General features: G+C 38.5%; 2 protein-coding genes across 5 annotated transcripts in view; one reads left to right on the top strand and one right to left on the bottom strand.

Annotated features, from left to right (window-relative positions):
- The window catches only part of TXNDC12 (thioredoxin domain containing 12), a 30,185-nt gene extending 29,358 nt beyond the window's left edge, over nt 1-827 (bottom strand). The window contains exon 1 of one of the 3 annotated variants that reach the window (XM_008699205.2): nt 580-827. In XM_008699205.2, coding sequence (XP_008697427.1) covers nt 580-676 — 97 coding nt within the window. In that variant the 5' untranslated portion in view covers nt 677-827. Of the gene's footprint in view, nt 1-278; nt 402-579 lie in introns of those variants that run through there. The other 2 variants (XM_040627314.1, XM_008699206.2) reach the window with 2 other exon arrangements.
- Nucleotides 828-1,861: 1,034 nt separating this feature from the next.
- Nucleotides 1,862-23,408, top strand: BTF3L4 (basic transcription factor 3 like 4). 2 transcript variants are annotated; one of them, XM_040627311.1, is made up of 6 exons: nt 1,862-2,015; nt 5,653-5,719; nt 9,194-9,307; nt 21,102-21,303; nt 22,127-22,186; nt 22,950-23,408. In XM_040627311.1, the coding sequence occupies exons 2-6, from the start codon at nt 5,666-5,668 to the stop codon at nt 22,994-22,996; spliced, it is 477 nt and encodes a 158-aa protein (XP_040483245.1). In that variant the 5' UTR covers nt 1,862-2,015; nt 5,653-5,665; the 3' UTR covers nt 22,997-23,408. The 2 variants fall into 2 exon arrangements, with proteins under 2 accessions (XP_040483245.1, XP_040483246.1); XM_040627312.1 differs by lacking the exon at nt 5,653-5,719 and having other exon boundaries at nt 1,890-2,015.
- The last annotated feature ends 90 nt before the right edge of the window (nt 23,409-23,498 follow it).

Genomic DNA, 23,498 nt, shown 5'->3' with positions numbered 1-23,498 from the left:
ATATATCGGTTTCTTCAGACACATTGACTTAAGCACACCAAGGACAACTGTTAGTTACCCTCTAACATCGACCTTCTACCTTTCATCTGGCCAGTCACAACTTCCTGGTATGCAGGTCCTATTCTCCCCAAGGCACAGAGGAGGCAATAACCCAGCTCTTCAGGGAAGAGGTAAGGAGGGGGATCTCAGAGCCAGGGAAAGGATCTCTGCATATGCTGATGTCCAGAGGCCCTATTTCTCCCAGAAGAGAAGGTGACTGAATGTTCCTGAGGACTTACCAAGTGCTAGGCACCTAGGCTGGACTCTTAAACATGCTTTCCCTAATTTAAGTCATTCCTTACTCCCAACCCAAGAATTTAGGGAGGCCTCCAGCACAACTTCCTCATCTCAACATTCCCCAGACCGGCTATTTCCTACCCGCAAGAAATTCTCAAAATCCAGGAGCGGTTAGGGAGGATAAAAAGAAACCTGGCGTGGCCTAAGAGACAGAACGGGAGGAGGATCGTGTTAGCACAAGAAGAGGGTTATACTGGGCTGGGCCCAGTATGAGTATAAATTAAGATAAGAAGTTGGTCTGACCCTTTCCAAGCCCAATATGTCCATCAGAAGAGGTGACGAGAAGCAGGAAACTGAAGCCCAGCAAACAGGTGGCCCCGAGATGAGACCGCGGTTCCATTGTGGTAGATGCGCCGGGCCACTGGGCTGAGCAGGCGGAGGAGAACCAGAGTCCTAGCAGAAGGTCCGCGCCGTTCCCCAAGTGCGGCTCAGCCCAACCCCTCGCGTTCCCAGATTTTTTTTCCCCCCCCCGGTAACCCTGGAGGAAGTGATGTTAGACGGATGTGGGTGGTGCCTCCGGGGTCTGGTTTGAGATGGAGTAAGTTTAAAGGTACAGATCACGTAGAAGGGTGCGGGAGTTGCTTTCCCGCGCGAGCGGCTTCCCCTCGATTCTGGGTGTTCAGTCGGAAGACCGAGAGGGAAAAGGTGGACTGGACAGCGGGGGTGGGAGGTGGGGAGAGAGTTCCGGAGAACCGTTGTTGGTTGCGTCTGCCTGCAAGCGAGCCCCTCCCCCCCAATAACCGCTGCACTTAATATTCACGACGCAAATTATTGATCGGTGAAGTCAGTGGCTCCCAACAGTGGGCAGGTTGCCATCGGCCTCCCCTTTCTTGCTCCGCAAATAAAGACTAGACAACCGGATTTCATTAAGTTCCCGCCCGGGCCGCGAGGAGACCTGGAACACCTGTTGTGCAATGCATGGTCTCGAGCCTTACAAGAATGCCCTCTTCCTGCTGGAGAAGAAGCGCTGGACCTTATTTTTCCTTGCAGCCGCAGTTCTTCCACTCAGGGATGATGCAACCAACTGATGCAAACTCCGAGAAAACCGAACTTGGTATCTCTTATTGCAAAACTGACCTAGCTCTTCAGGGAACCGGGGACAAAAGTCACTGCAGGCATTTAAAGCTAAAGCTTCTTCTGGTTAAATCTACTTGTCTTGTTGTTTTTAAACTTTGTGGGTTGAGTATTTCTTTCTCAATTTTTTTTTAAACAAACAGGTCAAAATTTCCCGTCTCCTCCCTGAATGGATACTAGTTCAGTCTCCATACTAATGAGTCCGCAGTAGTTAAGTCCGACAGTGCGGAGTTAATGCTAAGGAAAGACACGCGATAAAAGTACACACCCAAACAAAAATACACACCTCTTTTTTATTCAGATCCCTACCAATTTGTAGGCACAGACACAATGGAATTCTCGGGAGACTGCAAGCTCCAGAATGCAGTGCGGCCCCCTGCACCTGCCGCATTTCTATTGGGAGGCGCAGAGCAGGCTGGGTTTTGTAGTTCATATATGCGTTCCCCGGGATAGGCTGCTCTGGTTAGAGAGAGAGAGGCGGAGCCGGTTGTGTCACGTGGGCCCCGCTCCCGCCGCCGCTGCTGCCGTCGTCTTTCTCTGTCTCGACTGAGGCAGCCATCTTGCTCTTGCCGCGTGCTGTTGTTGGAGGACCCTCCCTGCTTCAGGTGAGACCCCCGGCGGTCCCGCCACTCCACGGCCATAGGCCGCTGTGCACGGTCTCCCCCCGCCCTCTTCTTCCGACACCCGCCAACTACTCGGGCTGCCACTTCCGCCGTGGCGCGCTGAGTGGGGGCGGAGGCGGCTCGTTTGGCTTGTCGGTTACCGGCGGCGCAGCTGGGGGTCGGCACCTGAGGGAAGGTCCCCAGCACCACCGCTCCCTGTGGGGGCCGGCGGGGTTCCGCGCTGTTGCCGCCCAGAGTCAGTCCCAGGAGCCGGGTGGTCCCCCGCCTCTCTCTTGTTACTCTTCTTTATTCACAACAACAATGCTGTGACAACAGCCTATCTGTCGTCATCTCATTTGATCCTCCCACTCTACAGATAGGGAAACTGAGGTTAGCAACCCCTGGCCCCCAAGCGCTTGGGACTGAATTCCGTTGCAGCTCTCTTCACCTCGTAATGGCAGTATTTGTTTACAGTTCTGCTTCCCTCCCTGAGAAATTATCTTGACCATCTCGGTAGCCCCGTTACACTGCCTGATGCATAGTAGGCTGTCAGGAAATTGACCGACGCGCACCGTGTTACACAGCTAGTGAATGGCGGTTTCAACTTCCGTTCCCACGTTCTTTCACTTACACCATAGCTGTCCCCTCGGGAGTGGTAACAATAGTTACCAGTTTTTGAGTATCTACTGTGAACCATACCCTGTGCTTGATAACTTAACCTTTAACCCTTAAATCAACCGTGTGAGTTGTGTAGTGTTAAACCTTTTCTAATACAGAAGGAACACAAGTTCAGAAAGTAAAATGCCTTTCTGAAGTCCTAAGTGGTAGAACCTTGATCCTTCTGATTTCAAAACTTGTGCTTCTCTTAGAGGAACCTCGCATAATAAAAAGTTGGGACTAAAGGTTGAAATTATTTTATCTGTGCGTAAGCATGCTATGTAAACATGGTGAAAGTGCCTACCATAATGCTTGGAACTTAGGCACTCAGTAAATACTGATTATAACCTCATTATTTACACCTTTCTTGAGTCCTTGAGTAAAGGACAAAACAGTCCTAGAATCCTCAAGGAAAAATTCAGTAATTTATGTTCTTAGGAAGTTACTGCTCCCTTTTGGGTCTAGGAAGTGACTTCTCCCTTTTGGACCCTCATTTCCAAACCAAATTAGGAGAGAGGTGAACTATTTTATTTGTTTATAATTTATTTATACTCTGCTGTTGCTTGCAGGTATTTGAGATGGCCTCACATACAATACAGAAATAATGGGTACAATGAAGTAAAGGTAGATTGAGGACTAGGGAATTAAATCAGGTGATCTTTGAGGTCTAGTCCAGATTCCCAGCTTGCCATCTCATCTCTCATAGACTGAGTCCAATCCTCTTTACTACTTCAATTCCACACACCCCAACCTGCTCCACCTTTCTTCCTCCCCACCCCGCTTGAGTTTACAACCTCCCTAAAATGCTTTTTCGCTGAGATAATTCTTGGGAACAAGTTTTCTGTTGTACTGATTACATGGAATGGAATCTGTTCTTTCATCTACACATTGATAAAAAGAGTTAAATTTTGTTTTTGCTTTTGTTTCAAACAAGTCAAGGCTCTTCATCTTGACTTCAGTCTCCTGTCTTCCATCTCTTCTTTTGGGGATTATTACTTCAAAATGCAGAAGAGTCCCAGAAGGTTTACCCTGTTCTAGTTCTAATATTTTCACTTAGCCCTTTTTTTGTAAAAAAATTTTTAGGTTCTTTTGTTAGTTTACTGTACTTTCATGACCACGTTCCTTTGGGAAAAATGAATATTGGTCCTTTTCTGTGGATATTGAGTATAGACATTGGGATTTGCATCAGCAAATTGAAGTCTGTGGCCAAGTTGAGATTGGCGTACACCTAAGCCTTCTGGCTTTGTATTCCTCCTGTAAAGGAGTGTTTTTAGCTGCTGAGCATTGTGATACAGTGCTGGGCAAAGATTTAGGAATCATAAATTCTGCATGTTATTTGGGAACTGGACTTTATTTAGCCTTGAAGCATATATATAGAGGTTAGTGCTAAAGTACAGTGTCAGAATACAGAATAGTTAGTGCTTATATAATCTTTGAATCTCTTTCATCTCTCAAAGACATTATCTTTTTCAAGTGAATGGTAATTATAAAGAGGTTAGAGAATTGGCCATAAAAGTTTTTGATAACAGCTTTTATTCCCTCTCTCACATCTTAGTAATGATGTGTTGGTCCACAGAACAAGTAAAACAAGACTTTTAACCTTGGCTTTTATTATTATTATTATTATTATTATTATTATTATTATTATAGATTTTTATTTATTTATTTGAGAGAGAGAGCATGAGCAAGGGAGAAGCAGACTCCCCGCCAAGCAGGCAGCCCGATGCAGGGCTTCATCCAGGGACTCTGGGATCATGACCTGAGTCAAAGGCAGACGCTTTAGTAGCTGAGTACCTAGTTCCCCTTAACTTTGGCTTTTATTTTTATATAGTGTGGAGTGTTACAACCCATTATAAACTTAAGAACTTTTTTGTTTAGTAGGAATATCACTCATCAGATTAGGATTTATGACTGCAATTGTCTTAGAATTTTCAAAATCAAAATTAACCTTAAAAAGCTTAGTTTTAAGAATCTCCTCCCCCCCAAACACACACAAAAATTTAGAATTAATGTAGCAGAGATGTTTTTATCAAATTGTGCAGTGAAGTATCCTTACCGTGTATGCAAGAATATCTTGGCAACTGTGACGTACTATATCAGTGCAAGATATTGAATGAACTCTGTGGAAAGGGCTACTGAAGTGCTGAATGTCTGAAAATCTGGCTCTCTTTTCCTGTTATTAACATACCATCTGACCTTGAACAGAAGATATGACTACCTCATATCTTGACAGCTAGAGAGCCTATTGTTGAGTTTCTTCTTTGTCCAACTTTTTTTTGGGTGGGGTTCTATTTGTGGTTACAAGGTTATATATGCTTCATTTATGATTTGGGGGGAAAAAGTCTACTTAAAGGTTATGCTAATAACATTTGGTAACTGCTTTCTGCTATAAAAATCTCTGGGGGGAAAAACTGGCTTGTCTAGAGATTTTATAATTGGGTAGGTTTTACTGAATGCCAAAGAACTGAATTTTGATATGGGTTTTTTTGGGGGGGGGGCTAAGATTTTATTCATTTATTAGAGAGAGAGCGCGCGCGCAGGTGCGCGTGAGCATGAGCAGGGGGGAGGGGCAGAGGGAGAAGGAGAAGTAGGCTTCCTCTGAGCAGGGAGCCTGACTGGGCCTCCATCCCAGGATGCTGGGAACATGACCTGAGCTAAAGGCAGACGCTTAACGGACTGAGCCACTCAGGCGCCCCATGAATTTTGTTTTTAAGGAGGGATCTTTAAATAGGTAACTCTGAGTCCCATTCTATTTTCTATTCATATATTTGACTCCCTGCGGTCTTACTTAATTTTGGTTCTCTTAATATCTGGTTTATGAAGCTAGAACAAGTTATTAATATAAGAATATGTAGACAGTATTAATATGATCGTGGTAGTGATGCATATTGCAAGCCTAGTGAACCAGAAGGTACTGTTGTATAAACAGTTATTTTATTTTGGTAAAACAGTGACTTTAACAAATCTATTTTTCCCCCCCTAGATTTACCAACAGCATGAATCAAGAAAAGTTAGCCAAACTTCAGGCTCAGGTCCGGATAGGGGGCAAGGTGAGTGTGGCATAAGAAAAATTGAGAGGAGAATGTATTATTACCAGATAGTGGTATTATTTTGGATTTGTGGTCATTAAAAATCTAAAATCTTCTCAATAATCAAGATTAAACCACATTCCAATTTGACAATAACTTGTCTACATTTAAAATAGGTAACTAGAAGACACCTCTGTCTGGTGGTGCAATGGAAGCACCCACCTTTGTTTTAATCCTCTTAACTTCTGGTAGTTACCTGACATGAAAAAATTATCCAACCTTGTTAGGCTTCCATCTTCCCATTTGCAAAACAGAATTAATCCTGCATAAGATGCTTCTGAGGATTAGAGTAATACTTGTAAAACACCTAACATGGTACCTGGCACAGAGTAGATACTTAATAAACGGTAGTTATTATTATGTTAGACTCATTTGCAGGGCACCCTAGATGTTGAGGTTACCTCATCTTGACTGGATACATCTACTTCTACAGTTAGGTTTATTAGGTTTAACTGGATATGCTCAAGCTGATGTATGTTTTGTTCATTGCTAGGTTTTCCTGCTAAATTCCTGCCTCTTCTTCTGTGTTGGTCAATGTGAGCACAGTCTTTTTCCATGAACTTTGAAGCCTAAGGAAGAGCTCATTCTGAGAATCTTTGATTCCCTTCAGCTCTAGCCCCCAGCTCAAGGAGAATACTCTGCCCTTATCTCTGCCCAGTATAATCTTTGTAGAAGGAAAAGTGAGAATAGAACTCAGCTCAGACCTGGGAAGGGGATAGATAGGACACTATGTAGCAGCTATACTTTTCATTTACTTTGATGATAACCACGGCTCCTAGGGATGGAGATAGAAGGGGAAGGGAAGAAGTGACTAGTACTTTCTCCTTCCATAGTGATACAGTTATACGACCCTGGAGTCATATTAATACATTCATGTAACCAAAGTGGTCACATTGTAGCATAAAGTATAATGTAATATACCAATGCAAAAACTAGGGATATTAAGGAACCATAGAATATACCTGGAAGAGCTTCAGTCATCACATCTACTATTATATATTTTAAACCAGGTGGTTGGCACATTCATTCATTTAACTAGTTTGCTGTGCACCTACTATGTGCCAAGCACATAGTAGATAAACTAGTCAAGGTTTTCTTCTCTTGACACAGCTTAGCTTGGAAGAGAGACATGCTCACAACTACACTACAAAATAGTAAATGTTAAAATGAAGTACAAGGTGCTGTTGCCTAGGAGGGACAAGGAAGTCATCACTGAGCTGAGATTTGGAGAACAAACAAGAATTTATCACTAGGTAGATAGGTGAGGGTAAGTGAGTAGAGTAAAAAGGGGATCGTCGTTCTCACACGTGCTAAGGCACCTAAGATGCTGTAAGAGAATGCTGCTTGATAGAATGGCTTGCTTGTACAGTTAGAGTTCGGACTACATAATGTTTAAAGAATGGTAGGAGATGAAACAACCAGGTTTCAGGGTTGTATCATAGTCTTATATGCCATATTAAGGAGTATAGGATTTTATCCTACAGGCAAGGGGCAACTATTGAAGGATTTTAAAAACAGTTATTTTAGAAATTTAGGTGCTGGCAACCTGGAAAATGGAATGAAATGGAAGTCTGGCATAGAGGAGAACAGTTGAGAGGCTGCTGCTGTACTATATGGAACACAGATTTAGGAATTGGAATGACATAACTCACATGAAGAGGAAAAAGAGTCTGGGATGACCCCCAGATTTCTAGTTTTAAAGACTAGGTATATGGTGGTAACACGAGCTATAAAACTTAGGAAATATAGGAAGAATAGTTTGATGGACTGATAAGCTTTTAGACATGTTGAATTTGAGGTGCCTGGGGATCATTTCATTTGAGGCATACAGCAAGCAATTGAGCTATCCCTGAGTAAGGAACACTTCATAAATAAATGATCATCTATGAAAATAGTTATCCATAGTCCATCCTTCAGCAGCTGGGTTTTGTCACAACCTCTGCTGCTACTCACAGAACTCTCTTCCACTCCCACCAGCATTGCTGAGACTGAAGCCCCTAACTACTCTCTGTAAAGCTGATTCCCTAATTACTGCAGGAATTACCCAGAGATGGAAACTTTGCTTCCTTTCCTCCTGCCAGGTCTCAGAAAGATTTAGCCCTCAAGACTTAGGCTTCTTTTGGTAATGTTTTATTTCTGCTTTAGGTTATACTTTTTTAAATTGGCCCAGGAATTTAATCCATTATTTTAAATAGTTTTTCAATGGAAATATATATTTAGAGTTTTAAAGTATCCATTTAGAAATGAGCTCTTTCTGTCTCAGTGACTAGTATAATTGTCAGACTGTTTGCTCGGGCCAGTGTTCTAAGCATCATTCTAGATTCCTTTTTCCCTCATATCCCACGTCCAATCCATCAGCATGTTGGTTCTTCTGACCGTCTAAGCTCTCACCATCTCCACTGCCAGAACTCTCCTCTCTCATCAAGACTACTCTAGTAACTTCCTGATTGATCTGATTATAGTCATTTTCCACAGCAACTTCAGTCATCTGTAAAAATCATAAATGAGATCAAATCATTCCCATGCTCAAAACTTTTGTATTGCAACTAGAATAAAATCCAACTCCTCCCCATGGCATTCTAGGTTATGTGATTTGGCCCTTGCCTATGTTTCTGATTGCATTTTCCTCCTCCTCCTCCTTTGTTCACTCTGCCAAAACCATGGTGACCTGCTTTCTCTGTGTAGAAACAGTAGGTTCTCTCTTGTTTCATTCTGCTTGGATCGCTCTTCCCCTAGATCTTCCCATGGGTCTCAGCTCATAATGTCACCTCTTCAGAGGGCCTTCCCTGAACATTCTAATAAAGTAGTGCTTTGGCCCTATCCAATAAATACTCTTACTACTGTGTTAGGGTTTCTTTCCTTAATACCCTTATCCCATTTGAAAGGATCTAATTTGTTTATATATTTATTGACTTTTCCATCCCACTGTAATGTATGCTTCTTGAAGTAAGAACTTGATTTTTTTCATTCCTAGATTCTAGGAATGTAGAACACTCAGTTGTAGGCATTTGATTCTTAATTATGTCAGACTCTTCAAAGTTTCAGAATATCTTTAGATTTAACTTTATTAAATTAAAATAATTTAAAATAAAATAAAATACTGGGGGCAGTAGGTACTGTGAAAAAGTGTTCCTTGTAATGTTTGGGTGTTTTTATAAAACACACAATTGTATTTTATTTTTTATTAGAAAACTTTTGAAACATAATATATTGAAATGATAAATGGATATTGGAAAAAATAAGAACTGAGTAGAACTGACCCTCAAAAATCTGGGTTAGACTGACAGTCCCAACTCTGAGCAGTCTTCTTAGTCATTACTATTAAGTCAGCAATTTCTTACGTGGGTTTTAATTAGAGTATTGTGAATAGGAAGACATGTGACTGCAGTTGCCAGATGCAAGGCATCCTAACACTTCTGTTTGGTTATTTTTCAGGGTACAGCTCGCAGAAAGAAGAAGGTGGTACATAGAACAGCTACAGCTGATGACAAAAAACTTCAGAGTTCTCTAAAAAAACTGGCTGTGAATAATATAGCTGGTATTGAAGAGGTATGATCATTTCGTAAATTGTTATTGTTTTGTAAATTGTTAAATTATGTGGACAAGTAGCACATTCACAAATAATTATCTGTACTTCTCAAATGTAAAATTTCAGCTTAGAAGAATCAGATATTGTCAGTCAGGTGTCTTTGAAGGACTAGATGTTGAATTTGCTTATTGTATAAAATTTGCTTGCATAAAAATGGATGATTGTAAAAAAATGATTTTAGTTGACAGATAAGAAATTCATCATACTTTTCTGACTCAAACTATTTGGCATATGTGACAAAATTATGGAACTGCTCTTGAATTTTCATACAAAACAAGATTTTTTTTCTAATAATATAGAAATAAACTCCAGGATTTCTTCAAATAAGGTGGATTTTTTTCCCTTTCTACACAACAGTATCTCTTTATTACCTCAGCCAAGAAGCTCTAGCAATAGCTTTACATGAATTGGATTTTAATTAGAACTTTTCTGGAAATTATTGGTTAAATTTTTTAAATCACTTATTATATTTTGGTAATACTGCTTTCCTCAAATATGAAGCCAAAGACTGATGTTATTTCAAAAGATACTCAAGAAAAATGATAACATCAGGGGCGCCTGGGTGGCACAGCGGTTAAGCGTCTGCCTTCGGCTCAGGGTGTGATCCCGGCGTTATGGGATCGAGCCCCACATCAGGGTCCTCCGCTGTGAGCCTGCTTCTTCCTCTCCCACTCCCCCTGCTTGTGTTCCCTCTCTCGCTGGCTGTCTCTCTCTCTGTCAAATAAATAAATAAAATCTTTAAAAAAAAAAAAAAAGATAACATCAGCCATTTATGATCTGTTACCATCTAGATTTATTTCTACCTGATAAATCCATTTCTAATAGTAACCAGTGTTTAAATTTTCACTGCCATAAATTAAATTGAATGTTTAAGTTAAATTATATTTAATGATATCATTACTATATGTGGTACCACCTCACATGGTACCAATCACATAATGATTTTTAACAATCATTAATGCACATGTGCTATAAAACGGATCAGAAATAATGTGGAGGCAAGGGTCACTAATAAATAGCAGAGTACCAAAGAAAAGGCAGTGAAATGGCCACATGTTCCTTCTACAGTGCATATATGAATAAATATTAATATATCATTTAAATCTGCTTTGTATTTTCAAAATCAGTATACTGATAAAATAGTAAAAAATGTAAGATATGTGTATTTTTTCTTCCTTTTAGCTTGATGTGCCTATGCATTCTTACTCTGATAAAGATTAGAACTTCATTTGCAAGTCTTGAAATTAAGCATTTTATATGCATTTTTTTCTTCTGAGTTATTGAAAGCTTTTATGTATTTTTATTGACCTAAAATAATTTTCAGAGATCATTCTCTTTATCTGGGTTATGTATGAGGAAAAACAAAAATCTAAACCTCTCTTTAAAAAATCCAAAGCTTGGTGGGAAAAAAAAAAGAGTAAGTTGGAGTAATAGACAGTAACTCTGATAATGTTAAACCTAAACAACTTATAAGTGTGGCAATCTTATGTCTATGCCTACATTTCTACTTTCTGACTCCCCCTCCCCACCCTGCTACCTCAGCGCTATTGACATTTTGAACCAGCTAGTTCTTTATTGTGGGAACTGTCCTATGTATTGTAGGATGTTTAAGCAGTTTCCCTGGCCTCTACCCAATAGATACCAGTAGTCCCCACTTACCCCCCCCAAGTTATGACAACCAAAAATGTCCTCAGACTTTGTCACATGCCCCCTCGGGGACAAAGTCACCCTTGGTTGAAAAACATCTCTTTACGGAGGGGAAAAGATTCTATTTATACCTCCTTGAAGTATAGATTTAACTATGTAATATCTCTAAGGGCATGTTTTTCTAAATGTTTGTTTTTGTTCAGATTTGGGACATTTTGTGGTTCTTATAATTAATAAAACTTTTTGTGATCAGAGAGCATTAATTGTATAAATGTTTTATAATAAAATAAGGAAACCAATCAGTTAACAGTCTTTGACCTTTTCAGAATACAGCCAAACTTGTTACAATGCAGTGCTGAGGTGATGGTATTTTTGTATTTGAAATTGTCCTAATAAAGCAATGATAGTGAACACTTAGTGGACATCTACTGTGTGCCAAGCATTTTGCCAAGGACTTGCTAGATAGTAGTTCATAAGTTATTATTCATTGTCTCTGTCCTTTGGAGCTTACAGTCTAGTAGGGAAACTAATTAGATAATGAGACAAATACGTATTATCCCATTGCAGATTTACAGTATCTCTTTGAGTCAGTTGTTATTGGTTACAGAGGAGAAAGCTGAGACAGAATTAGGTACCTCCCCAAGATCACTTAGCCAGTAAGTGCTGGATTCTAAGTGTTAAAACCAGAGTTCATTCTGTTCATCAGCTTATCCTGCTTTTGGTCTTTCCATTTGCACTTTCTTATATCCTCTCTTGGCCTTTTCCTCTCCTCCTGCTCCCCCCTTATCCATCAACTCCCGACCATAGGAAGAAAGTATCTTCTGCCTTATACCCTGTATTATTAAACACCTACCATGCAGAATTCATTTGTTACACCATTGCATATAAAAGAAATACCTATCAGTATTTCCAAGGACATTGATATTTCTCTTTTTTCTGGTCTTGATGCAGGCATTATTTCTCCCAGAAGCCTTCCTGATAGCACACTTACACATTTGTGTAAAGAAAGGTCAGATGCCTTTCCAATGTGCCTCCATAATGCCCTGTATTTACTTTTATTATAGCATTTATTAAACTGTGGTGTGAATTCCTTTTTGTTGCTACTACTGATGGCAGTTCTAACTTTTTGAGGAGTCATAGCTCTAAGACGTTGCACAGAAAATTAACGCTACAGGGGCGCCTGGGTGGCCTAGTCGGTTAAACATCTAACTTCAGCCCTGGATCGTGATTCTCAGAGTCCTGGGATCATGCTCAGCGAGGAGTCTGCTTGCGCCTCCCCCTGTTCTTCTGTCTCTCCCTCTCTCTCCCTCCCAAATAAACCTTAAAAAAACATTTTTTTTTTGAAAAAATTAATGCTACAAAATAAGCACATACACACTCTCATTGCACCCTAACCCTGTGTGTGTATGAGGTCTTCCAGCCCTCACAGACTAATTACACAGAGAAAATATGCATAGAGATAATTAACAATGCAAGGTAACAGCTATAAAATTTCTGAGTATTTGAAGCTAAGATGGGAAGGAGTTTTACTTTTCTCCTTCTTTCCCTCTTTCTAAAATTGGTTTTTTGAGAGCTAAGATGTTTGTACTTTATATAACACTTCGCAGATTTTGTGTAGGAATATCTAGTATACTATATATAACCTGGCTTGCCTCAAACATTATGTTTGTGTTACTAAGTTTAAAGTAGAGTTTTTTCAAAATTTTTTTAAAGAAAATGATGACACACACTTAGTTTAAAAACAGCTCTTTGGAAGGAGAAAAGAAAGTACTGCATTAAATGTAAACATGAAAACATATGTACAGAATTTTTCAGAAACACTAAGATGTGAAAAAATATATCTTAGAATAGAAGAAACACATTAATTACAATTCTGTTATTTTTTATTTGGAATGTTTGAAACTTGTTTCAAAGTGCTGAACTCTGGGGCACCTGGCTGGCTTAGTCAGGAGAGCAGGCGACTCTTGATCTTGGGGTCATGAGTTCCAGCCATTGGGTGTAGAGTTTACTTTTTAAAAAAAAAAGTCCTGACCTCTGAGGAATGTACTATCTTTCTGTTTTTCGCCAGTTTAAGAAAAGCATATAAAAACTTTCAAAAAGAGAAGACACCATTGCCATTGTTGTAAAACAAAAAATAATATTACTGTGTTTTTTGTACTTAAACCTTTGGTGGGTGGGGAACAGGGAGATCAGTGGTGGGTTCCAAAAATTCATGGAATGTACTTCTGCCAAGTAAAGTTCTAATCTTACTTTCTAAGCTGTTGGTATTGGTGATTTTTTTCCCCCTCCCAAAGCTTAATTTATGTCCTCTTTAGAAACTTTAAAGACTGAAGGACTGTTTGGATTAAGACAAGCTTCTCTGGTCTTTATGTATTCATTAGTTTGTTGATTTGGTTAATAAATTAGTCATAGATTTCTTTTACATGTTACCGAAGACAGAGAAATCCAAAGCTGTCAAAAAGTAAGGGGCATGGGAGTGTCAGAGACTATTTCATACAAAAGCCTAGGTTTTTGGAGGGAATTCCTAGGAAAACCCCAAGAGATTTATAATCCAGAGCTAAATTTCTAAAAGTGTTTTATATTCTATGACATTTGAAGGTATTTGGTGGTTCTTATTTGGTAATGTAGTTGATTATAGTGACCGTGCTGTCTCACCTGTCATTACCTGATAACATAAATCTATCTATCAACAATGGGTTCTGTTCCATTTCTCAGAAACGATTGATTTTATCAGATTTATTTGGTAAGAAATGTCACCAAAAATCTGAATCTGATCCATTTGGTCTAGTTGCTTCATAGTGTTTTATATTCAAAGGACATCTTCTTTTGTAACTAGGATATAATTCTGCCTCTGTGAAACTTTTCCTTTATTTCCAGACCTAATTAATTAATCAGCCCTTTCTCTGTACTTCCACAACGTAAATTGCTCTGCTATAATACATTTATTAATGACAACCTCATATTGTGGGGTATAATGATTTATTATTAACCAGTTAGTCTTTTTTTCAGATTATAAAAGTCTTGATATCAAAGACCATGTTTATTCTTTATAGTCTGTAGCATGCTGACTCCCATGATGAGTTTGTTTGGGGCTAAGTTTAAGGGATACTGATTATTTGAGATGGAATTATTCTCAAGAAGTTAGCCATTGGGGGGCCTTGCTGGCGCATTCAGTGGAGCATACAGCTCTTGATGTCAGAGTTGTGAGTTCAAGCCCCATGTTGGGCACAGAGATTACTTTAAAAAAAAAAAAAAAGTTAGCCATAGGAAGCTGGAGCTCAGGAAAACAGGGCTGAGAATATAAATTTTGTAATTGTACACATAAGTTTTACTGTTTATATTTTCCTCTTCCTAGTTCTTACTTTTCCTGAACCACTTATACCAGAAGGAGGACCTTGGTTGACTCTTAGCCACAATTCCTTCTTCCTCCAACCAGAGCCTCAGGTGCCAGTGGGTGGACAGCTCTGAGTACAGGAGAATAAAAGGGAGACACCATGTCCCATTCACCTTTTCATTCCATAGCAGCCTTACTTTATCTTTTAAGATCCTGTTTCTTGGGTTTTTGTTTTATTTTTTACTTTTTTTTTTTTTTTTAAGATTTTATTTATTTATTCGACAGAGAGAGACAGCCAGCGAGAGAGGGAACACAAGCAGGGGGAGTGGGAGAGGAAGAAGCAGGCTCATAGCGGAAGAGCCTGATGTGGGACTCGATCCTGTAACGCCGGGATCACGCCCTGAGCCGAAGGCAGACACTTAACCGCTGTGCCACCCAGGCGCCCCTATTTTTTACTATTTTTTTATTGTGGTAAATATATGTAACAAAATTGTCATTTTAACCATTTTTAAGTACAATTCAGTGGTACTATATTCACAGTGTTGTGCAACCACAACCATTATCTATTTCCAAAGTTTTTCTTTAAGATTTTATTTATTTATTTGACAGAGAGAGAGAGAGCACAGGCAGGGGGAGCGGCAGGCAGAGGGAGAGGGGGAAGCAGGCTCCCCGCTGAACAGAGGGCCCGATGCTGGGCTTGATCCCAGGAACCCTGGGATCATGACCTGAGCTGAAGGCAAACACTTAACGGACTGAGCCACCCAGGCACCCCTATTTCCAAAATTTTTCATCATCCCAAACCAAAACTCTATATCCATTAAGCAATAACTTTCCATCCCTTCTTCCTCAACCCCTGATAGCCTGTAACCTACTTTTTGTCTTTGTGGGTTTGCCTTTGTAGATATTTCATGTAATACAGTGTTTGTCCTTTTGTGTCTTGCTTACTTCACTTAGCTTAATGTTTTCAAGGTTCATCCATGTTTTAGCATGTATCAGAACTTCACTTCTTTTATAGCTGAATAATATTCCATTATATGGATAATACCACATTTATCCATTCATCTGTTGATGAACATTTTCTGTTTTTATTTATTTTTTTAAAGATTTTATTTAGTTAGTTGACAGTGAGAACACAAGCAGGGGGAGCAGCAGGCAGAGGGAGAAGCAGGCTCCTTGCTGAGCAAGGAGCCCGATGAGGAACTCGATCCCAGGACTGTGGGATCATGACCTGAGCCAAAGGCAGATGCTTAATTGACTGAGCCACCCAGTTATCCCACACGTTTTCTGTTTTTAAAATAGCTTCCCCCTTCCAATATTTTGTCATTGTGGGGGCACTTGGGTGGCTCAGTTGGTTGAGCATCTGACTCTTGGTTTTGGTTCAGGTCATGATATCAGGGTGGTGGGGTCAAGCCCCGTGTTGGGCTCCACACTCAGTGCGGGGTCTGCTTGAGATTCTTTCCTCCTCCCTCTCTCTCACCCTTTGCTCCTTCCCCTGCTCATGCACTTGCGGTCTCTCTCTCTCTCTCTCAAATAAATAAATAAAATCTTTAAAATATATAGTTATTGTAGGAAGTTATGGGTTTACAGAAGAGATGAAGAAGATATTAACATTTGATCATAATCCCCACTACCCAGAAATAACTACTATTAGTTTTGTATTTCTTTCCCATCTTTATATGCATGTACTTTTAACATATTTGAGACTGCAGCTAGGTGCACAATTTGAAATCTTTTTTCCCCCCAAGTAGCATTATATTATAAAAATTGTTTTATATCGTTAAAAAACTCTTCTTGGGGCACCAGGTTTGTACAGTCATTTAAACATCCAACTCTTGGTTTTGGCTCAGGTCATGATCTCAGTGTCATGAGATTGAGCCCCGTACGGGACTCCACACTCAGCGTGAAGTCTGTTTGGGATTCTCTCTCCCTTTACCCCTCCGGCTCATGCTCTCTCGCCTCTCTCTGTCTCTAAAATAAATAAATAAATCTTAAAAAAAAACCTCTTCTTAATCATCAGTGTAGATGTCTACGTATATTCCAATAAATGGATATACCATAACTTAACATTTCTTAATTTATAATATGTTATAATGCTTTGATAATAAAAGAATCACATATCTAGGGGCGCCTGGGTGGCTCAGTCGTTAAGCATCTGCCTTCGGCTCAGGTCATGATCCCAGCGTTCTGGGATTAAGCCCCGCATTGGGCTCCCTGCTCAGCAGGAAGCCTGCTTCTCCCTCTCCCATTCACCCTGTTTGTGTTTCCTCTCTTGCTGCCTCTCTCTCTGTCAAATAAATAAATAAAATCTTAAAAAAAAAAAAACCCACATATTTAATTTCAGTATACATAATGTGTATGTATCTTTGTCTCTGATTTCCTTCAGAGAGATTCTTGGGAAGACAGTTACTGGCTGAATGAGCATGAACATTTTAGAATTCTTCACCCATGTTGCCAAATTGCTTTTTCAAAAAGGTTGTGCCATTTTATACTGTCTACAGCATAGCTGTGGAGAATCCATCTCATTAGACTCTTGCCTCCAGAGCATAAGAGAAAATGATCCCAGCATATCATACAGTTTAATGACAGCTGTTAGTTTTAGCTCCTATCAACAATAATAGGTTATGTTCATATAGACTTTAGAAATAAGCAGGTGCTGAGCTTAGAAGGACTGAATGTGAAAGATACGTATGGAAGTATGCGCCAAGGCCATAATCTTCAAACTTTTACATCCCTTAGCCTCACAAAACCGCAGACACGTGTGTGCCTTATTCTTAAAATGTCTATTATTTCACCCCATTAAGATATAGGAGTAAGGCAATAAAAGATGAATTTCCTGATAAACATTTAAATGCCATTACAGGGGCGGCTGGCTGGCTCAGTTGGTAGAGCATACGACTCTTGATCTCAGGGTTGTGAGTTCAAGCCCCACCATGTTGGGTGTGGAGATTATTAAAAAATACAGTCTTTTAAAAATAAATAGATAAATAAATGCCACTATATACAGGAAGGAGTAGCAGTAAAACTTGATTTTTAAGATCACTGTCAATTCTCAGAACTGCCAGCTAGCCAGTCTAGTGGGGGCTTGGATAAAAAAAAAAAAAAAAAATCACACGGAAGAATTTAAACTTCCTCTCTGAACTGAGAGGGCAGTTATCAGCAAGAGCTGTAGAGTCAATGGTAACTTTGTAAGCCTCCTAGAGCCATAAAAACTTATTGCTATGTAAGACTAAGCAACCATTAGATTTACCAGAAAGAAGGTTACTGTGATTAATACTACTCAGAGGTCAGCAAAGGCAGGGGTTGTTAAGGTTTTGATAACAGCATAATGGAGCCACTGAGCTGTTGCCAAGAATGACTTAAAATGCCCTGAATTCTGTAGGGCAATCAGGCTGATTCTGAAAAGTCAGAACAATAGGAAAAGTCAAGCCTAAGATATAGCTCAGGAGGTTTTGGGCATCTTCATTAAGAGCACTACTGGAGCTATTTCTAAAACTTGAGATGACCCCTTTATCTAGCATTTGGGGAGTTGAAGTCTGACAGCATCCAAGATTTTAAAATAAATTATATTTGAGGTATCTATTCATTTGGCAAATTTGAGTGACTATTATGTACTGGACACTTGGGGGCATACTATGTCTAGTAAGGCATGGGCTCTGATCAGAAGATGTTTACCTTCTAGTACAGTCAAAGACTTGCAAACACAATTATACTACAAGACAATTCTATATAATTGCAATACCCGTGAAGTACAGAAAGTACATAAACCTAAATTTTCACAGAGTCTTGGATCACTGGGAATTTGCAAGGTGAAGAAGCAGAAAAATGTTCTTCTAAACAGTGAAAACAGCATATGTAAATGTACTAGGCATGAGAGACAACATTTTTTGATAGCTACAAAACATGTCAGTGTTATTCGAGCAAAAAATAAGAGCAAGGGCATCTGGTGGTGTGGACTGGGGTCTCAAAAATGCTACTTCCTCCATAGCTCAAATAGCATCCTTTACTTCAGCTACCTGTTAAAGTGGAAAAAACATTTTGATATAAAGGGGTTGTTTGATTGGAAAAGGACCTGAGCTGGACAGTAGCTAGTTTAATAGTCTTTGTTTCCTTGTCTGCTTCTTATTTTTATACTGTATATAGATCGTATTACTTATGTTGACCACAGAGCAATAAAATCACTAGAAAAATGAAGTCTCCATATGAAATGCATACAATTTGCTTTGTGAATTTAACAAGTTCCTTATCCTTTCTTTTGCCTCTAAAAGGGTGGGGGAAGTATCTAACTGATCTTGCCTAGCCCAACAATTCATCCTTTGATAGTCTCTAATAGCTTGCATCTAGGAGCCTTATATAACCATGTTATTTGCTCAGTAGAGAGGAAGGAATGGTAGATAGAAATAAAATATTCTAGCCTTTAACTTCTAATACTTCATTCTCTATTCTAAAATTAACTAAACTCTCCACCCCTTTCTGGACCTTTCTATTCACAAAGCTACATCTTTTGTGCAACCCCATTTAAAACAACCATTTATAAATTTATTTCCATTTCACAGCCTGAGATGGAATTCATCCTGATTTTCACACTAAACTCAACATATTTCAAACTACAAAGACCTTTATCAGGTTGTAAGATATGATGTAACATTTAACCTTTTGTAAAGAAGCTTAAACAGAGGAAAATTCACAATTGGGGGTGGGGGAGTGCTGTGTTAGCTTCTTACTTGTTTTGTAGCCAGTAAGATATATATTATCCATATGTCTGTTTGGGGTTTTTTCGCATTCTCCATTTAGCCTATATTCTGAGATAAATAATTCTCTGGCAAGCTTTCACGAGGCCACAGAATTGAATTTTTATAGGCAAATAAACATTTTTAAGAATGAGAATGACATCACAGGAAGGAAACTAAACAGAAAGTTGGGGACCCAGGTTCAGGTTCTAGGTTTGCATATAACTAGCTATTTGTCCTTGGATACGTTGCTTAACCAAGAGCTCATCTTTAGTATTTATTTCTCTAAAAGGAATTTGAACTAGAAAACCTCTAAGTTCAGCAAATGTATGGCCTGACTTTTGGACCAATACTGATTTCAAATCTCTTGTGACTTTTAACATTTGTAAATAATAAATATCTCAAATTCTAATATTTAAGACTCTTTTCATGCTCTTATTATAGAGATTTGGTCTTGATTTGGAATAGAGAATCCTACCATATCTTTATTCTTTTCCCATACTAGAATTATGTGACTCTAGGACAGATAGAGAACAACGGTCCATTCTACATCCACTATGCCATCTCCTTCTCAATTCATTCCTCTTCCAAATTTTCAGCCACTTTACTGTTAAACTTTTTACCTAAACTCTAATTATCTTCAGAACTATATAATTTATCTTTTTCTAGAGTCAGTATAAATTGATTTTAACTCAAAATGGTATATGTTCAGAACAGCTGGATTGAATGTGTACTGTGTGTAATATGTGTAGTGGAACCTTGATTACAATACTGATACAGGGAACGGTGTAGAATTCAGATAGTGATTTTTGTCAGAGAAAATTTGGGAAATTATTTGTAGATCTTAGTTACAATTTTCCAGGGGATTTGCCTTTATTTTCTCTGTGTTCCAGGTCTTGCCTGAAATTTAGAAGCCCTTTTGTTCCCCTTCCTTTCTGGTGCTTATCAGTGGTGGTGATCACCTTTGAGGAAGAAAAGCCCACTTCCACTGACCATGGAGAACACTCAGCATCTCTGCTTGATTGTGACAAGGGCAGTTTTTGGATGGATCATGAAATGCTTCTAAAGTAGCCAAGAGTTAACTTTCCTAACCTTCTTATATAATAAGCATGTTACCATGAAGGTAACTTACCCAGTGGAATCAACTACTAGTGGAATCACATTATTTATACATTTAACTTATGCAAATTCAGCTTTACTAAAACACAATAAGAAAGTGCATGAGTGAGAGAGAAAAATAATATTTTAAATAGCGCATGTTTAACCTTCCTTTTCAGGCAATGGATAAAATCAAATCTGAAACAGTTCATGTTGGTGAAAGCTACCAAAAGAATGTGAGGATGATTTTAAAGGTTTCCCAGTGATTGATAAAACATGCTCAGGTGGCCAGGCAAGTGGGTTGGAGAGCTTCTTTGACATTTACAAGGCTTATCGAAAGTTATTGAGAAGCTATACTTAAGAGTTAGAGGAACTAACAAAATCTTTTATAAAGAATGACATGAGAACAAATTGAAATTTTTGTAAATTTACTAAGTGTTCAGAGGAGTGAAACATCTGTTTAAATTTCTGAGTGTTCTTTATGGATTTTCAGTGGTTATTTTTTATCATACACTATTACCCCTTTACAACCTGTTGCCGAAGTAAAATGCTACCCCCACCCACCAAGTGTACCAATTTAGTTTGATAGTGTAAATCGGGTAAGATAATGGGTAATTCACTAAGAAGCCAGTTCTTTCTTGGCTGATAAATCCATTATTTTTAAAATGTGGCATGAACTTCTTTCTCATAGTAGTAGAAGTCTTTGAATTTAAAATCTAGATTCTATAATAAAATGACTGTTTCTTGACCATCCTAGTAATTTGTGCCAGCTACACCATTTTACTTTGTTGCTACTAGGGTCTTTTTCCACCCATATCTACTGCTTAGACAATTACTACCTTGGGATTGTTAAAAAAAAAAAAAAAATTGGCTAAATTGTTATTTAAACAGGTACTGTTTTAGTTGTTCCAAATATGTGAAGTACATTTTTCTTCTGTGATCATACAGGTGAACATGATTAAAGATGATGGGACAGTTATTCATTTCAACAATCCCAAAGTCCAAGCTTCCCTTTCTGCTAACACCTTTGCAATTACTGGTCATGCAGAAGCCAAACCAATCACAGAAATGCTTCCTGGAATATTAAGTCAGCTTGGTGCTGACAGCTTAACAAGTCTTAGGAAGTTAGCTGAACAGTTCCCTCGGCAAGGTAGGTATTTCAGTTTAGTATCTTTCCTTCTCTACTGTAATCTAAAGAACCTAATGATTTAAAAGGTATCCCATTTTATATTTACTTGTATGTTAATTTTACTTTTAAAAATGTTGCTCATATGCTTCATACATTTTTGAATCTGTTTCTTTAATAATTGTGCAGTGTAGCATATAGAATATATGGATACATTTTGGTAATAATAGAGTTGAGAGGTAATTAATTACCTAAAAGATCTGCAGACCACAATTTACAGACAGTATTTGATATTCACTTCTGACTAATGACAAGAAGAAGATACTGTTATTAGAGAACTGTATTTTTCTTTAATACTGTTGATTGAACTATAGGCACAGCAATTGTAAGTTCTGAATTTCCACAATAGCCCTGGTTTCAGATGTGTCTTGTCACTCCTAAAAATCACAGAGCCTTTTACATCAGTGCCCATACCACATAGCTAGATACTTTCTTACACCAGAAGAGATGGAAAGTCTTGAATATTGATTTTCTATTTCAAGCATGTGGAATTTATAGAATAAATTATAATGTCTTTTTATTCCAGCTCATCAGAATTATTTCATTTTCCAAATAAATTTTACCTTCACTGCCCATTGAAACTGCTAGCTGTATTTAGTATATACCTAGTAAGCTAAAGTGTTACTGATTTTAGTGTTAAGTAAAAAATATGGTATTAGGTCAGACAATCTTTTAGTTTTTTCTGAACAACTATATAAGATTTAGAAAGGAGAAAAGAATAAATATAGTAAGTGTTCTATAAAGGCCTTTGTTTTCAAGAACTAATTTTAAAATAAACATTTTGTAGTGTTGGATAGCAAAGCACCAAAACCAGAAGACATTGATGAAGAGGATGATGATGTTCCAGGTAAGTGACATTTCTTTAGCTCTGAGATTTTTAGGAGCCTGTTTATCTCGTTTAATTCATCGTATAATGACTTTCAATTTTTGTTGATGGTGAACTCATGAATTTAAATTGATTCACAATAATATGGATACAATCTAATGAAAAATAATAAAAGTCCTCCCATTTTGAACTTAGAATCAGAAATTGTCACACAAAGCTCTGCTGCCTGCATTTGTTAAATTAGAATCACTGTGATTTTAAATTTGCATAGTTATTGTTACATTTCCGTAGGAATTGTGATTGACATATGAAAATGTTGTTCACCTTAGTTTGCATAGACAAAAAAAGACTAACATTTCCTTAGGATTGCTGCTTTAAAAGCAGATAAATGAAGCATTGTTAGTGAAATGCCACCAGTTTGTCTCTGCTTCTTGTCCTGTATGTTTTCAGGCTAATTCTAATAGCCACAGTTTGGTTTTTATTCGGGTTAGAAGTTAGGAATTTCGGGGCGCCTGGGTGGCTCAGTCGTTGAGCGTCTGCCTTCGGCTCAGGGCGTGATCCCGGCGTTCTGGGATCGAGCCCCACATGAGGCTCCTCTGCTGGGAGCCTGCTTCTTCCTCTCCCACTCCCCCTGCTTGTGTTCCCTCTCTCGCTGGCTGTCTCTATCTCTGTCAAATAAATAAATAAAATCTTAAGGAAAAAAAAAAAGAAGTTAGGAATTTCATTTATCTCTTTTTCTTTTTTTTGTATCTTTAACTCATTTACTTTTTTTTTTTTTTTCCAGATCTCGTAGAAAATTTTGATGAGGCATCAAAGAATGAAGCTAACTAAAATTTTTTCTGGAGTTTGGAAGCTGGCATGGACTAGATTTAACAAATCAGCTATGTGGTTCCAAAGTTTTACAGACATGGAGAACATCAACTGTTACTAGTTCAGTAATATAAATATTTTGTATATTAATAATGCTGTTTGTTCAGCATTTTTCGGTCATTTGATTTTGCATTTTGCACTTCCTCCCAGGATCTATTCTTTTGGTCAAAATACGAAGTATTGGTGCAGTTCGAGGGTGTTTTGGTGTTTGATTCTCAGTTTTCTGTTTTGTGTTTTTGTTGGGGTATTTTTGGTGTGTGTATGTGTATGTATGCGTGTGGGTATGTGTGTATACAGTGGAGAGCAAATTGGAAAACAGTTCTATTTATCCTCCTCCTTCCCCCAGTAGAAAATAAAACAAATCTTTACATTTGTTACTTTTTATTTTTTTCTAATCACAGAATTAATGAAAAGCGAGTGTCTTGGATTTCAGATCTGAGGAGATTTTACCCTTGGAAGTTTG

This window comes from Ursus maritimus, unplaced genomic scaffold (genome assembly GCF_017311325.1).
Source record: "Ursus maritimus isolate PB19 unplaced genomic scaffold, ASM1731132v1 scaffold_12, whole genome shotgun sequence".
NCBI lineage: Eukaryota > Metazoa > Chordata > Mammalia > Carnivora > Ursidae > Ursus > Ursus maritimus.
Note: the sequence above shows the minus strand (reverse complement) of the source record. Positions and strands in the feature narration are given on the sequence as shown.

What these genes read in the sequence shown, in the direction of transcription:
- BTF3L4 (XM_040627311.1), top strand. Translation starts at nt 5,666, where the DNA reads ATGAATCAAGAAAAGTTAGCCAAACTTCAGGCTCAGGTCCGGATAGGG. An exon ending in AGGTCCGGATAGGGGGCAAG is followed by an intron (nt 5,720 to 9,193) that starts GTGAGTGTGGCA and finishes GTTATTTTTCAG; the next exon opens with GGTACAGCTCGCAGAAAGAA. An exon ending in AGAGGATGATGATGTTCCAG is followed by an intron (nt 22,187 to 22,949) that starts GTAAGTGACATT and finishes TTTTTTTTCCAG; the next exon opens with ATCTCGTAGAAAATTTTGAT.